Raw genomic sequence first — 17,353 nt, 5'->3', positions numbered from 1 at the left:
TTAGAATAAGAATATGTGAGAGTGCACGTTTACGGGCTTGGCTACTCGCAAAATATATCATCACAAATCAAATCAAACAACTCAAATGCAATTTCGTCAAAATTCTATTTAAGCGGTTAATGTTTTTGAACAGAGAAGTGGCAACGTTATCTGAATTCCTGCTATTTGAAGATACTCTAAAACGCAGTTATACTCTGTACGCAAAAATATCAGGCAAGAGAAAACTTTCCTAAATCATTCCGTTTTTGTACAAGTGATTGTACCGCTACTAACTATTTGTAAGAGTTTTATAAGAGGTAGAAGTACTGATTGTAATTTTTCAACGGTTTGCGCAAGTGCTTATATATTTTCAAATAACTGGAACACAATCCGGATCCTGGAACAGCCAATTATGTATTGTACTTATGTACCATTAGAGTAGTATACTCTAATTGCAATTTGCACGTACTGTATATTATTATATCTCACTATTACCTACATTTATAACTTTAAGATATTAGCACTAAGAATGCCAATCAGTAATTCCAGATGGACTATGTCATATAGGTAATACAGATGCAGAGGACTTAGCGGTTAACCTAGTCCATTTTAATAATGGCACCTCATTAATCAACATTCTTAAATCCCGTTCATATACTGCGAATATTTCGTAAAAAATGCGCAACGGCAGGTCAAAGCAGTTAACACATGCAATTCGTCTACGCACAAATTTTTGTACATCTTTAATATTTATAATAAGGATATACGATACAAAATAACGCATGTGAGAACAAATAAATAAAAATTAACAAAAGTTGCTTACTATTATTTAACACTCCTGATTTTCGCATATATATAAGGTAAAGCAATTTCATTAACAGTACATGAAAAATGGAATATTTACAAGAATGCACTTCCGTGAAAAATCTTTAGCCATATGTACTTAACTGGTAATTTATGCACGACTGACCTTTAAACCTTAAGTTGAATTTGGTCTCTGTCTTGCTTTTTTAGACGATGTAACATTTGATTACGGGGAGAAAAGATCATAGAGTTACCTTGTGAATTACCCGGCACAATTTTAAAAACGTATATACGACTGCCGTGAATCCCTACGAGTACTACTCTAGCTGTAGAAGGATTTATATTTCAGAAAAGTCTTTGTAGCACATCCACGGATTGAACATTTATTGATATTTGATACAATACCACCCTGATTCAGATCGAAGATGTACGGTACTTTCGCTATAATATTCGGTAAGGCTTGCTTGTTATACGATGTGAAGGGTTTTGAAATTACGCTTATTTTTGCATAATACAGAAGCTACAAAGGGCAGTGAGTATATGTTTCTTTAGCGGGAAACTTGTTAACTCAAGGTACAGGCATACAATGGTGATTATTGTTCGAAGTATGTACACCATACACCTATAATAAAGCCGAATAAAAATTAATTTTATTTTCTTTATTTTTTTACTTTTTGCTTTATTTATGTAATATTATGTATGTTAAGTACGTATATATAAATAATTGAGTTGTTGAGACGCAAAGTTGTGCGCAGCGTGCATAAAATGAAGGCTGGTAAGAGCGCAAGATGCGATCATGTTACATTTCTTACATTAATAAAACTGTTTTCGATACCAGTATTAATTTTATTCGATCTTCTGGCATAAATGTGCGAGGATATTTTGTATCTGTAGTTGCGGTCTAAGAAGTATTCATTGTGGGGTTTTGTGCTGTGCCATTGGATTTACGAGTACGTATATACAGATGGATCAGATTTCCATTAGGAACTTCGCTTTTCACCAATAAAGTATGCAAAATCGCGGATCATTTGAAGGTGCACGTTGCCGTTCTTATTTATTCAACTTTGCAGGCCTGATTGCGTGTGTTATTGGCCATGGGCAAAACGATCCCAAAGATATTGCTGCTGATCCTGCGCATCCGTGGATCGGCAGATGGGAATCCATTGACGGTCGCCATGAAAATTTTGAAAACTTTATCAAACATCTTGGTACATACCGTACAATATTGTACACTATAAAAAACTATTGTACGCTACGGTATTGTACACTATAAAAAAATATACTCGTAGTTATATATAGGTATAATTATATGTATATCATATATTGTGTCTGTTAAATCACGACATCAAAGCGTATTCAAAGGTTTGGCGCATTACGGAGCCGACAACAAGGTATACCATAAATTCTGGAAGGAAGATGACCATTTCCATCACGGCATTGCGGTCACAGAAAAAGACTTCAAGAAATTTGTGGAATTCAAACTAGGAGAGGAAGGAACCCTTACGTGGAACAACACCGAATTCAAGGTATATATCAAAATTCGTTGACAACCACCGGAAGCTAGCGCGTGTAGGGATAGTCAGTGATTCAGCATCCAAAGATTGCATTGTTATTAATGACAAAATTTAAAATTACGTATTAATCTTATCCTTAAGCCATATTCTAGTTGTTCTGTATCCCATAATTAAGTAGTAAGTACAGCACAAGAAATTTACAAAACCGCCATAATCGAACTAACTTAAATAAATCAGGGTTCAACCTTTTTTCGGGGCACCTGTAAAGACATACTTTGTGCAAACAGCGATGTTTCCAAAATACCGTAGAGTAGTTGAATACAAAAAGGCAATCTGCAACTTAGATCATTTTCATGTTGTACAAGTGCAATAAATATGTACTTTACATACGGATGCTTAATTTACATCACTAATTTTATCTTTTTTTTTGTTTGCAGTATAAGTACACGGAGGAAAACAAAGATTTGCACGTGGAAGTGAAAGTGCCGGCTAAGGACAAAGTAGTGCATGACACCTACCATGTGGAAGGCGAGCAGCTCGTTAAAACTTACAAAGTGGACAACGTGGAAGCCAAGCGATGGTTTGCGAAAGCCACGTCTAAGCCATCCAATACCTGATTTGTTCCATGTTATTAAAATAATAACGAGCTAATTTTAATTATACAACGCTCCTAATGTCAGAAAGCTGCTGATAAGTTTTATCGTAATTGTGGACTACCAGTGTGCGTGAAATGCATGACCATAACCGCTTGTTTACTTTGCGTTAATTATGTATCAGTTCTCGTACCATAACATACATCTAGATATTAGAAATCCTTTTCGTGTGCAAATGTACTTATTACGGGGATACGAGTACACGTTAGACAGCTCAGACGATCAGAAGAAGCGATAAACCAGAAATGCGTCGGTAAAAATAAAATGAACTGGCCGGTTTAAAACACGCCGCGGAAATAGAATTTTTTGTAGTTGTCAATGCTTGTAAACTTTAGGAACTCAAATAACTAGGGTAAAATATATCTTACAGCCGATCGGATGATCTGATTAGAGCAGAGCAAAGGTCACGGGTTCCTGGGCCAAATGCTTGTAATAAATAATATGGTAGCCGGCAAAGCAGAAAAATTTATACGCAGTATCCCATATTACAGTCTTTTGATACGCACAGGGGTGTTCGTAATAATTATAAAAAATACTAAGCAACCCTTTGGATTAATTACCCGGAATTTAACTTTTTATCGTTCACAATGAACGCAGCTTTCATTTTCGCACTCGGTAATTTTTTATCCTCCATTATTCTGTTGCTAATAGCCCAGTACTGCGTAGAGGCGTTACTTTTCTAAAGTATTTGCAATTATGGAGAACATCGTTGTACACAAAATATCACCATTGTAGTAATTTCTCCATGACGAATAAATAACCGCTGTTCTGTGTATAGTGATTATCGCCGCGGTTTCGGCGGAGGATCACCCCAGTCCGGCCACCATCGCCAAGGACAACGAGCATCTATGGATTGGAAAATGGAAATCAACGGGACGACAGGAGCATTTTGAAGATTTCATGAAAGCTTTAGGTATGGCGAAACAATGTTCGAACATTATATTCGTGTTTTCGTAATGGAAAAACATTCGTGCTTTCGCCTTTCGTATTGAAGAACACCATCGGCAAATGACATTTTCCCGTAATGTTAGGTCTGCCGAATCACGACGTCCACGATCCGGCAACCACTCACGAGCTATGGAAAGAAGGCGATAAATTCCACCATAAAATTGCCGCTCCGGAAGTCAACTATAAGAAGCATATATGTTTTAAGTTGGGCGAAGAGGGCAAATCTTCTTACAACGGCACTGAATTCACGGTAAATATGTGGAAGTTTTGGCACTTTCATGCTATAATTTTTTTTATTTATGTGCAAAACTGGATACGATCAACAATATCACTTCTCAAATAAGTTACTTTATTTATTAACGTAAATTTCAATAATCTGGATTACAAGTTAGGGAATAGCTATACTATGTATTTCGTTTGATGGATTAATTTGCGTGGATCGGAGCATCATCTTGTGTTCTGCGTAAAGATTACGTGGTTTTTAAATACGAGCATTTGCGTCCCGCGCACTAATATTTTGTCTTATTGCCGACGAGTAATATGGGGATATCAGCCACTAGCGCAGTTTTATACTATAGAAAAATCTGGCATCAGTTTACGTTTTTGCAGTTCAAATATACCGAACAAGCGAGCACGGATCTGACCATGGACGTCACGATGCCGGGATACAATAAGACCATTGTGGATATTTGGCATGTCGATGGTGACGAATTAGTTAAGACATTCAAAGTCGCTCAGGTTGTTGCCAAACGCTGGTATCAAAGATTGTAAATCATTCAATGCAAACACTAAAATTTTGTACGGGAAGAATATCTGCTGCGATTGCACCCGTATTTTTCGTAGAATTATAATTAAATTTCAATCATGAATTATAACGCTGGCTAATGTCTACGACCTAGTAAAATTTAATAACTGTATACACGCTCTGCATGCAGTTAATGAACGGTTAAGTATGGGCAACATGTGCGGCGTTATGGGCTTAAAAAATTTAGTGTTCGCCAGTTTCCATGTACAGCTGCGTACATGCGCCGGATTATTATTCAGCTTTTACTACGAGTACGAGTAGGGTTTCGCAATGAAAAAAAATTGCACTAAACCATGGTTGAAATTCGAAAACATTTTTGGTATTTCAAATCTTTTTAGAGGCTTCCGCGTGCGCAAAGGTTCGGCGAAATTATGTCCGCTGAACAAAAAGCTCGGTTGCCAGTATTACAATTTACAAAAAAAACTTCTTTGAAAGAAATATGTAACTAGAAAGTTAATACTATTTAATTATATTATTTAATTTCTAAAAACAGTTATTCGAAGTAGAACATCGAATACAGCAGTGAGCAGTTAGATAGATAAGACAGACAACGTCTTACAGCATACCATACAGATACAGTACTGAACAGGAATATTGATCCGTTGTTATAAGCAGTCTTAATTACGTAGAATGCAGAATTTTCTTAGCTAATTTCTCCCAAAAATTTTTTCTTCGGCAATTTGAGCACAAAAATTTCATACACAAAAATTTTCTCGACTAGCGCATTTTCTTTCAGCTAAAACATTTTCTCGGCACGGGCCGTCCGTGAGTTCCATAAAATGTCTTATGCGAATTTTACGTGCTTTTCAAGCCTTCTGGTTGATCACAAGAGGCACACCCTATGTTCGACCAAAACTGTTGTAAGGCTTCGGTGGTTGCCACAAGCAACAACACTTCAGTTGCAATGCACAGAGCTTACACAGGCAAAAAAGAGAAGCCAGTCCTAAACTGACATGACTTTTCCGATTTAGATTTTGCCGTCAGCTTGTCGGCCCGGTTAGTTGTTTGCCCGTTCAGACGGATTTTGGTTCGTCGGGAAATTAACGACGTTTTTGTGGTTCGGTGGTACTTCTACTGTTCGCCTCGGAACATGCGGTTACATTCAGTGCGGTTAATGAACCGCATTTAACGCAACCGGCTGCCCAGCAGTACCGCCGGGCTACCACAACTGCCTATTAATTACACGACGATTAATATTTAATATTAATCGTCGTGTAATTAATAGGCAGTTACTGTACGCCTAAAACATAAAATCTACAACAGTTAACCAATGGCGACGCTGTTGTACGTACTACTAACACATGCAGATTATAACAACGCGTTTTCTTACTTATATACTACTCGTAGTACTTGTACGTACATGCAAATTGGAGCCATTTAGCGCAGTCTCCGTTTGGTATTACTAAGCACGGTGGAAGGTTAGACGTTGCACTATAAAGTCTGGTGCACGGCAACGTCACACGCACTGCACGATGTTTTCCGTAACGTATGCTGCGCCCGGCACCGGATGCACAGTGGCCGGACCTAGTGGTGATGCATTGTAGCGCAAACGGCTCCAATGACTTTCGATCATTTCCAGTTTACTGTTCCCAAACAGAACAACAGGAATAATGGTGACCTTTGACCTACGGAACCTTGTTCCAGTGTGCTATAATAGGCTGCCAAACGTCACTTTCTGGCAGCAGGGGTTACTTGTCAGTCGAGAAGTGTAACCGCAGGTCTGCAAGCGCCACACTGATATCAACTGCGTGAACCCATGGGTAGCGGACCTTCCCAACGAAAACCATGCGGAAAATCGGAATGGGTAATCTGGACTCTGCCAGTTCATTCATCCCAAAGTGTTATCCCATTGGTTACCGACATCAAACAAGATTTTATCCGGGACTAACAATGGTAAGCTTTGCTCCGTGAAAAAATCGGGTTTGTGTAAATAAATTTGCATCGTGGGAATGCGTTAGCTATAATATGTAGGTACTGCACGTGTTCCAGGTATTAAACCAATGCAATCGTACAAGGTTAATGGGTTTCGACTTGATGGCTACATGCGACAATAACGGGAGTGGCAGGCGTACGGTGGAAAAAAGTCCCCGGGTAATGTCTACATGCTAGATTTTTCCAGAATGTTCGGAAAACGAACAGTACACCCCCAGTTTTTGGTATAAGTGCTAGAGGTGTCAGTGGATTTGTGGCAAAAAATTCCATATAAAAGCAGCGCAGCGATGACAGAAACGGCATAAATCGTTTTGGCACTTTTGGAAACTTGGAACTCTGGGACTTAATCCATTCCATCGGGATGTTGCTCTTCCTTGACCTAGAGATCCACTGCATGATGGCAGAAGTAAGAGCTTGCTGTATAGTGTAAATTGCTACTAATGGTTTCTTAGAGAGCTGTGGTAATTAAGGTTATGATTATTCTTAATGGTAGTAGTAATTTAGTAAACTCTACAAACATTCTTGTTGCTTTACTGTTCAGATCGCGGAGTCGAACACAGAAGGTAACCGATTACACACCACAGTGCAAGTGGTCATATTCAAGTTCACACTGGAAGTGGTACTAACGGCCGGATCTGGGATGACGTTCTCGTATTCATTGAATCAATATGACGGTCCATCGCGCATGCGGGAATACTACTGTAATTATTCCCATTCGCAATTGCTCTTCCACTTCTTTTACGTAGTTCAAACAACTTCATATTAGATTTGGGCACGGAATATTTGTATTAAACTTGGCGTTTATATCACGTGCATCTAACAAGCTATTGGTTAAATGGAATTCTTGAATTATAATTATTGTAGACATGTTTAACAAGTTTTCTCACACACTCACCATGTTTAGTACAATCATGGCTTTGTCCAAAAATGCAAAATAGTAAACAAGAGAGATAAACTCTGGTGAAGCACGGACTGCACTATAACTCCGCTTAGCGATTTAATTGCATTTAAGGAACTGCCATTTCCTGGTCTTTTTTACAAACAAAGTACGTAATCGCTCTCATCCGGTAAAGCCATTATTAAGCTGTTATAAATTTGCTCTTGTTTCTGTGCTGGACCATGCCCCCCTGTTGACGTCACTGAAGGACTCAAGACGGGAGCTTGGGTCAGCTCGCGATCGAAATCATCGAATAATTCCATGCGCCAAAAGCGTTTCCATTATTTGGATACATTGTCGGTCTTTTACTTGTCGAAACGATGAGCGCTTAGTATTGTAAACCAATACGTACATTTCATGTGACGAAAAATAAAAAAATTAGTACCTGGAGAAGCACAAAAAAACCGAGCTTAAAAATTAAGTTTTACCTTTTAAGTGTTGCTGCTGTTAACGTAGTAAACGTACGTAATCTGAAGACTGAATGACATGCGTTCCCGCTCTTTCTCTCTTGTCTTCTCTGCTGTTCGCCATACGCATACAGTGCTTTACACGCGGTGCTGCGGCCACATGTGATTATCCCAGCTCCTTCGAACGGATGCGACCGATCTTTCTCTGGATGATTTAGCTGCATCCATGCTAAATGCCATTTCATTTCCTAACAATACCACCGACTGAGAGAGAACGCTTTTTTTAGTACACATCCAACCCATCTGTTTTTCTGTTAACCATATCTGTTTTCTCTGTTAACCATTTCGCGTTTGCGACATGTTAATGAAGGGAAGCCGGCTCTTCTTATGGTCAGCTTTACTGGCCGCTAACTCAGGCCCCGGTTGGCTACTTGCCCGTTAAAGTGATGTAGCTAGGAAGTTCTTGGTACCTTCGGTTTCGATACCACCACTCACTGATATATACTATTTTTGCACAGGTATATTCACGATCAGTAATAGATTAATGTTGATGAAAGCGGTGACTTGAAAGATATAGTGTCCGCGGTAGCAGTTTTGTGAACCGCTTCCCATATGGTGCGCACTCATTTTGCATCGTGTTTCCCAATATGGAACTCATGGGATTCACCTGTTATATAATCATTAACTGACCTGGAGTTTACCTGACCATGAGCCATTCCACCCTGAAATCTACAAATTGTACAATACAAGTATACCGTACGATATTCTGCATTGCAATAAATTATGTGCGTGTGTGCTGATCATATCTCCGTCGATGGAGTCTTGAACTATGGTTCGATAAAAACAATTTCACATTTTAATCTTAGTTGCGTATAGCTTGGTAGTAGTACGTTAGGCTTAAGAACTGTCTGTCCTGGGTTCGATTCCTAGGTTGGTCGAATTTTCTTTCAAAGAATCAACCCAAAAAAGCATAAAACTTTCAAAATTAATGAAAAGAATTTTCAGGCGTATCGAAAGCTATTTCCGTTAATAAAATAAAATCAATAAAAAAATAACTGTCATTTATCGGACAACCACACAAGTACCTTGTCGTGCTAGCACTGGATACACAACTGCCAAGCGGAGTTAAGTTGTAACTGTATCTAATTGTAACTGTATCTAATTGTAACTAATTGTAACTGTATCTTTGCCATTTATCGGACCAATGCAAATGTATGTACGTCCCTGCGGCTACATAATACGAGTATCTTATAATTAAAATTTCGCGGGCTTCTTTATGGCGTGCGTGATCATGTATTACGCACATATATATAAACGTATATACATGCCGGCATTTTGCCAGTGTTAGCATAATTAAATTGAATCAGAGTGGTTGTACGGTACAACTGTACTTCCGGCTGCGTTTGGATCGGCGTCTTTGGTGGCGAATCGGCGTCTCTAACTGCAAACATAGACGAAATAAACAAATGGAACGCAAAGATATATCTTTGCTAACTAATCCTCCTGTTTGTGGTCAAAGCTATATAGCTTCGACTACAAACATGAGGATTAGTGCTGTAAAGGAAATTAATTTTCTTTAATGACTGATTTATTACTTGCGCAAGGGCATGCATTCGCCATAACACTACTTTATTAAATTATCAAACAGTAAAATAGCAGCCAAGTTTTCGATCGTTTCCTGGATTAAAAGGCAGAGTTTTCAGCGCAGCCAGAGGTCGCAGCTTTTCCTTGCATTGCCGTGTTTTGCCTACCGATTTAAACCACCTCAAAATGAGTGAAGCTTCTGTGTGCGTATCTTCAGTCGGATGTTGTGTACCTGTAGCCAAATTATGTTGTATGGAAAACTGTATTAGGCATCTATTATTTTAATCTTTTGTTTTACACAACTGTGTTTATCTTATTTATACCGTGTAAGAAATCTTATACTGCATCTTCATTTCTCCAAACGACGAATTACATACAATACGGTACAAGCTTAGCGAGCGGCATAAAAAATCGATAAACCATTGCAATTTTTAACTTTCATTTTTATCCGACTATTTCACCGGCGTGCAAACACGTAGCATGGTAGGTGAGTGCGATAAGTTATGTGCCGAGTGAGCATTAATGACAATATTTTGGATGAGAAGCCGCGTCGCCGCTCTCATAAAATACAACACGCAATATGTATCTACACGTCCCCGCTCTTCAGGTGGCCTCTCGCATAACAATCTGCTAAGCAGTTTTCTTAAGTAGGTGTCACTGACGACGGAGCATCAACTACACAGGGTTTAGCTAAGAGAATCCACTATCTTCGATAAGTAAACGTTGCGCGACTAATAATAACTTTGCTTCACAACCACACAAGTACCTTGTCGTGCTAGCACTGGATACACAACTGCCAAGCCGAGTTAAGTTTTGCCGAATTATGATATGTATGGAGAAAATGTCCACTTGACTTGTAAATATGCATCAACTCAGCATAAATAATTATTATCATACAGCTTCGCCGGACCTGGCCGTTCCCAACATACCAATGTAATGCGCACTTCAGAAACTTCGTTTATGCCGAAAGCACGAAGTGCACATTCTTTGTTAAAATATATCGTACACTAAGCGTTTACCCCTCAAAACCTACCATTAGGCGTCTTAAGAAGAAAACAAACTTAGCATGAAAAAGTTTTAGGCCGGTTAGCTTGGTCACCGGAATTTATTTTATGTATATCGTTATCGATACAAGATGGCTATATAATAAAAAAGTATGTGTGACCTTTCCTTTACCCGATCATAGAATACGCTTGCGTCCCTAGGAGTTAAATCAATTAACAGGCTGAGAAAGCAAGAAACGATATTGAAGACTGAAAAGGAAACGAAGAAACGAAGGCCGAGAAAGCAAGAAACGATACCTGAAGATATTTCGGTTTGATGCTCGCTTCGCGAATCGCGCTTGCGGTTCTCTTTGAAAAATAAGGAAGCCCACAGTGGCGCGATGTAGAGTGTGCGAAAATGTTGCTACTTTAGTGGCGGATAATGGATGGGAGGCCGGTGTGCTTGATTGTACTTTGTGTTTCTCACAGTCATCATCCACCGGGCATCAACAAGTAGCCAGTACTGCCGTGTCTATATACACACATCCACTACGCTGCAGCGTGACAGCAGCGGCCAATGGTGATGGATGTGAGACTGTTTGTTTACACTGGACGGCTCAGCGCTACCTGCCATCATCATCTACCGTATATATGCGCAGGTGATGTATTTGCAGTAGTGTCGACTTGTATATCATATCCCAGGCTGGAGGTAAAGTTTTTGTTACAGCCGTGGGCCACGTTAGACAAACAGCCACGTTAGACACGTTAGACAAACGCCCCCCGCAGCCAGTTTGGCCCAGGCTACAGACTCCTTCAGACACACAGTTCAGCGCGTCAAGAGCCCCATCAACGACTTGACTCGTAACTCATATGTGAAATACCGGCGTAGCAGCAGATGGAGGGTGCTACCGCGCGGCTACCTGTTGCTCAGCGGTGCATGTGTGGGGGAATCATAAAACGCGTAGTCGTACATTAGTTAATTAAATCAGAACAGTTACCCAATGAACGGTTTGTACTCTTTTTACCACGAAAACGTTTTGTCGTAAAACATGCTGCCAGTGTATCGTGTTCTTATACCAGAACACAATACCTGGTTTTGGGCAGTTTTTGTAATACGCTTCTACGAGTACTCAATAATTCTAAAAGAATTTTAAAACTTGAAGTACCCGCTAAATGTTACACAACCCAAAAAGTTTGGGCAATCTAGTGTGCTTAAGCATTTGTTACTGATTGGTGAGTTTTTTTCTTAGACAGCGTCATTGTGCGGCACTGGGATGATACAGTATCGTTTTTCTCAGTGGAAATTCATATATTGCACAATAACAGAAGGTACTCAGGCCAAATTTACGTAGCAAATATTTAAAAAATTTCCATACATTAAGCAGTAAAGCACGAGTTTCTTTACTCTGGCTGCGAATTACACCGCCAATACGCCAGCATTGCTTCAAACATAATCCGCGTCATCGTGGTAAACTATGCCTTGGTGTACACTAACCATTTACCGTGGCGATGAAAGCTAAACGGTGAGCACTTGAGCGTAACCTTTGACAATCAGCCCCTGTTGGCCATTTAACTGCCGGTCATGATAGCCCAGCTGTTTGTGTGTGTGAGAGTGTACGAGTACATGTGGAGGCGGGATAAACGCGATACCGAAAACCGGCTGTCGCTGACGCTGCCTATACGACATCCCGTACACCCATTGGCTGGCTTAAAGGAAGCAATACTTTTGACAGATTGCCCATTGCGGTTTTGCAGTGCAACTTAACTCGACGACGACACCCCGGCAGTTTATTCATTGGGGGCTTTTCTTTCTGCAGTGTGTTACGTTGTATAGCCGGTCTATTACACACTCAGGAGTTTTAAATACACGTTGACGGGCCCTTTCATGGCCGCTTGACATTGTATGCTTGTTTAGCGGAGATTATCGCTAGGCTAAAACCTCAACAATTTTTCTTAATCATGCCCATTGAAGCGCGATCCCATACACAGAGTCCTGTTGGGGGCATTTGTGGTGCGGTGACGGAACTGTGTCATATTGTGGAAAAACGGTAAGTCAAATGCTCCCAGCCGCTTTTGATTATTTTTGCTTTTCGATTGCTTATCAACAGTTTGTGCAATCTACGCTAACTTTTTAACCCCTGTTAATAGCTAAAAACAATTTCTGCAAGAAGAATAAATCCTTCAGTAATAAATTAAATTAAAAGGATGGGATAAAGCGCTCATGATTTAGCGACTGCAGTATTGCGTAACTTTGCATATTGCATATTATCTGACGTACTGGCTTCTAAGTTGCGAAGAAGGAACCTCATTGTAATTGAAGTAATAGAATTAAATGTACAATAAAATTTTGGTTTTCCAAACAAAGATAATCTGTATCAGATATCAGTGTTACGCTAAATAAATAAACAGATTGAACATTAATTAATATTTACGCAATCTTCTTAAAAAAGGGAACAACTTAACCTGTTACTGTAAAAAACTATAACAATAAGAGCATACAAGCCTCCAGAATTCAATTTTGATTACTGTACCATCTTCACGATTCTTCAGTGAGCCCAGTACAAATATGGACAACTCCGAGACCGGGTCCGAATCATCCCCAACGAAATCCACATGTAACAAAGCGGCCTACCAACGCCGTCCTAAACCGCCCTTCAGCTACATCGCCCTCATCGCCATGGCCATCCGTGATTCACAAACCGGCAAACTGACCCTCGCGGAGATTAACGACTATCTCATGAAGAAATTTCCCTTCTTCCGTGGAGAATATACCGGTTGGCGGAATTCCGTCCGGCATAATTTGTCGCTGAACGAGTGCTTCCAAAAAGTGCTGCGCGATCCCAATCGGCCGTGGGGCAAAGACAACTACTGGATGCTTAATGAGTCCAGTGACTACACATTCGCCGATGGAGTATTCCGCCGCCGGAGAAAGCGGCTGCATAGGAAATGCGGGAGTAAGAGTTCTGCTGCGAAGATTAACGTGGAGACCGGTGGAATGTACCGGAGCAATGAAGAGTGCAAAACAGGTAAACCAAGTTGTTCTTTGGGCTATATGTTTCTACTTATAAACAAGGACGGGTACATCGTAATTACACGAGAAGAAGTTGCTTGACATCTGAAAGCGTGTGAGAGAGCGTTTTACGCTTGAGTAGTACCCTAAAGTCACAACTAATAGTCACAACTTATCAAGTCTGTAATATGTAGAATAAATTTTATGCAACACAAAATTAAAGAGCCGTTGAAATATATAATTTACTGATTTTACTTCATTTTTTTCGGCCGGCAAGCCCGTGTGTCAAACAGTTTTACAGCGTACAGCCTGCGCGAGACCGGCTCCCCGTGCATAAAAGATAAACTTTAATCTGCATCACATTTGAGGTCGTGTTAGAGAGTGTTGACAGCCGACGGTGAGGCCACGTAAGCAATCGGACACGGGCAACTAACTGCTTGCCGACTCCAGCAGCATATACACAGCCGCGATGACTGGCTGTGTACAAGCAGGAAACCTTCGGTTATGTTTGTTGGCTAGTTGAGTGTCCTCGTTACACACTCGACGGCCACTGGCTGGCGGTGGCCGGCGCTGACCCGGCTGTCGCGATGCACTAACTAATCGGCTGTCCATTTAAAGCGCTGTACAATAGTCAGCGGGTGTTGTGTTTGTGTTTAGATTAGGAGCGATGCGGGCAGCCTTCATTGGCTGTTTACTCATTGCCGCATTGAGTAACACATTAACTACACGTTGAAGATGTTTTCTCAAAACCTTCACCAACGCTTCGGTTACCGCATGCGTATAGTGGTGTCTGTGTGTTAGCGTTATCAAAACACTTGTATAATTAGCCTTTCAACAACTTAGCGCTTTTTGATCACCACTACCAGTGTACAGCATGTTACCAAGTATATTTTTATTGCACAGAAAATCGCACACCTTTGAGAATAATAAATTATTAATGCGTCAACAATGCCGGGGATCATAATTGTTGGATAACAATTCATAAAGCAGTTAGGCATTTTTCCTTTTTTCCAATGTAAACAGTATTTCTTAGGTATAAAATAATAGCTAATCAGTTGTGATAAGACAAACCCCGCGGCGATATTCTAGCCATGCAAACTACACTGAAGTTGTATTTTTGTGTAATCGGCGTATACGGTATGCTCTAATTCATATCTTAAAAGAAACAGGGTGCGACAATAAAGAACTACTACTAATATTAATTATTTAACAGGCAACGTCCGTGCGCGTCAGAGCTCCTTCCTAATCGATGATCTCCTGGACGATACCCCCGTGAAACCGCATTCAGAGGACGCCCCACGCCGTCACCGGCCGCCTAAGCGTCACGACACTCCGCGCACCGCCTCCCGCGCCTCACCCGAGGGCAAAGTCCCGCCTTCTAACCGGCCGCTCGGTACCTTACCACCCTCGGCGTTTTTTCCACCCTTCCCTCTGTGGTCCACCGCTCCCGTGGCGGCGTACCTTCCGCGCGGGGCCTTCCCGCCCAGCGCGTCCTTCTTCCCCGTGCCGTGCAGCCCGTATGTGCTGTTCCCGCCGTCGGCCGCCGCTGCTGCCGCCGCGCAAATATTATCCAACGTCCATTCCGCCGACATGAGCCAACATTTGGCCATCGCTCATCAGATGCCGGGTTACGGGATGTCTTCCCCGGCAGCAGCCGCCGCCGCAGCGGGATTGCATCATGGTTATAATCTGTTGGGGAAGTAAATCCTCCTTTTGCGGGGACGGGATGTATCTCTGACAAGGGAAACCGGAGAGTGTGCACATATGTCGTTGGTTGATTGTGTGTGTGTGTTTGTGTATTGTTGCCGTTAGGCTGCTTGCCGCGTCATCCATCAGTGTCGCATTATTGGCCCATTACTGGCCGATTGTCAAACATTTGTGTGGATGTAGCGGGGAAAACATTCACTGTCATTAATTTTCCTTTTCCACTTTGTGTAAACTGAAACTGTAGCGAACTGGTTGCGTCAGTTGAAATAAAATGCTGACGAAAATGTATATCATATGTGTGCTGCAGTGTGCATGAGCATACATATAGGCTTACAAAGATAGAGTAAAAGTAGCGCAGCCACAAAGCAAAAAATCTGGCGTACCAGTTTTCGTTATGCGTATATACTTATGAAGAATCTGGCCAAAACCTTAATTTTTTGTTTATAAAATATTTAAACAGATGCGTTTTCTTTGAGAAGTTAACGCAGTGGCAAATTAGCTAACGACTCTGGCTGCTTAATTTCTTAAATCTGAAACGCAGGAAATAGATATACAGTAACTGAACTGACTTTTTCTTCGTGAACTCTTCATAATTACTACCGGTCTGGCAATCGACTCCGATGATTCCAGTGCTCGTATTTTGTTACACAATGCAATGTTACAGATGCCGTACATTAGGGCGCTTAAATCCATACAAGAGAATAGCCAACAGAATAATATACAACGGATGACTGACGACAAGCGTGCATATTTGGAGAATTAACGGTCGACATGCTATTCGGCGGGCTCTTGAATTAAGCGGAAAAGCCGGCTTGAGTAATTGTATCCCCGCCGTCGGCGAGCCTAATACATGCAACGACCTGAACGATTGGAAGAATTTCTAGTAATACAATCTCAATGGATGCGTTGCAGTCAAGTGCTGCGCTATGAGCTGACTGCGATAGATAATTCCCAACAGCCATCTAAACAGTCCCCGTTGCCACTCAAGGTTGACTTGGTACTGCTGCCTACCTGTGCGCGTATGCAGTAGGACTACAATATGTACATAATTAACCGGCCGAGCAACGCATATGTTTATGAAATTTGTTTCCATCAATAATATTCCAGAAATTGCACCATCAATTTACAGATGACGGTTTACGAAAGGCAAGTACAATTTTGGCTAGCAAAATTTCGGTTGCTAAATTTAATGCTATTGGAAGGAACTATTGGAAGTACTACTGGAAGTTGTAGCACCAAACTAAAGTTGCACCGTGCCAACAACATTTACGCTTAAAGTTAATGGAGAATGCTGTAACAAATTTTGCATATACAATTGCTAATAAAATTACCGGCTGGTTTCAACAAATTAATTATTTACGTCCCGTAATCTCTGAAGTGGTTGCCGAAATTAAAATTAGAAAGAATTGCCTTTCAAGTAGAATTAGATAGATCGTTATCAAGTATTTTGCTACGCTTTGAAACAGTCACAAGAAAACTGTCTTAAGAGCATAGTTGCCGATGTTTTTCAGTGCTTTGTAGTCGCTACGACTGCAACAACAAATTCCATTGGCAGTTAAGCATGGCAGAACGATTGATTTAGAAAATGGAATGATTATACAGTGTTAGCTGGCAGCGGAGCGTAGTGGTTTGGCCGGTTAGTGTGAAAAATGTAAATGTTAGTGGAATAGCGATAGCTTGGGTCATTGTGAAGACGATTGGCTGCGTCTAACGTGGAAAGTGGGCAGCCAAACGACGACACTGATGTTCCCTTTGCCTGCATAATGTACGACTGTATAGAAAGATACCTGTATATATTACAGGTAAATGATAACCAGTTCATTCAATAATGATTGCATAGACATGCAATACCTCTTCAAACAACATCACCGCTTACGCCAGGCCACTCGGATACAGTAGTACAATCATCATACATTCGTTGTGTACCGGTGTTTAGGAGGGAAATGTATACAGTGCAACATTCCGCATCGGATCAGACCCGGCTGAATTTGTATCGCTAGACATAAGTGGCAAACATATCAAGTATTTAACATTGAATTTCTTTGGTCTGTGATGCGCAATCAAAACACAATGGGAATTAAGTAATTTAT

At 40.8% G+C, this 17,353-nt stretch overlaps 3 protein-coding genes across 3 annotated transcripts; all 3 read left to right on the top strand.

Moving 5' to 3' along the window:
• The first annotated feature begins 1,033 nt into the window (after nucleotides 1-1,033).
• On the top strand, nucleotides 1,034-3,252 carry LOC129592129 (secretory-abundant heat soluble protein 1-like). Its single transcript, XM_055488097.1, has 4 exons — nucleotides 1,034-1,236; nucleotides 1,854-1,991; nucleotides 2,146-2,309; nucleotides 2,735-3,252. The coding sequence occupies exons 1-4, from the start codon at nucleotides 1,209-1,211 to the stop codon at nucleotides 2,912-2,914; spliced, it is 510 nt and encodes a 169-aa protein (XP_055344072.1). The 5' UTR covers nucleotides 1,034-1,208; the 3' UTR covers nucleotides 2,915-3,252.
• A 154-nt stretch (nucleotides 3,253-3,406) lies between these two features.
• LOC129592137 (secretory-abundant heat soluble protein 64681-like) lies at nucleotides 3,407-4,858 on the top strand. Its single transcript, XM_055488110.1, has 4 exons — nucleotides 3,407-3,565; nucleotides 3,729-3,863; nucleotides 3,982-4,148; nucleotides 4,508-4,858. Exons 1-4 carry the CDS (start codon nucleotides 3,538-3,540, stop codon nucleotides 4,667-4,669), a joined length of 492 nt encoding a protein of 163 aa, XP_055344085.1. The 5' UTR covers nucleotides 3,407-3,537; the 3' UTR covers nucleotides 4,670-4,858.
• Nucleotides 4,859-12,363: 7,505 nt separating this feature from the next.
• On the top strand, nucleotides 12,364-15,506 carry LOC129597130 (forkhead box protein Q1-like). The gene is made up of 3 exons (XM_055494576.1): nucleotides 12,364-12,594; nucleotides 13,097-13,572; nucleotides 14,770-15,506. Exons 1-3 carry the CDS (start codon nucleotides 12,506-12,508, stop codon nucleotides 15,258-15,260), a joined length of 1,056 nt encoding a protein of 351 aa, XP_055350551.1. The 5' UTR covers nucleotides 12,364-12,505; the 3' UTR covers nucleotides 15,261-15,506.
• Nucleotides 15,507-17,353: the final 1,847 nt, after the last annotated feature.

The sequence above is a fragment of the Paramacrobiotus metropolitanus genome, unplaced genomic scaffold (genome assembly GCF_019649055.1).
Source record: "Paramacrobiotus metropolitanus isolate TYO unplaced genomic scaffold, Prichtersi_v1.0 Parri_scaffold0000003, whole genome shotgun sequence".
Lineage (NCBI taxonomy): Eukaryota > Metazoa > Tardigrada > Eutardigrada > Parachela > Macrobiotidae > Paramacrobiotus > Paramacrobiotus metropolitanus.
The sequence above is the reverse complement of the archived record's forward strand: the minus strand, read 5'-3'. Positions and strand labels throughout refer to the sequence as shown.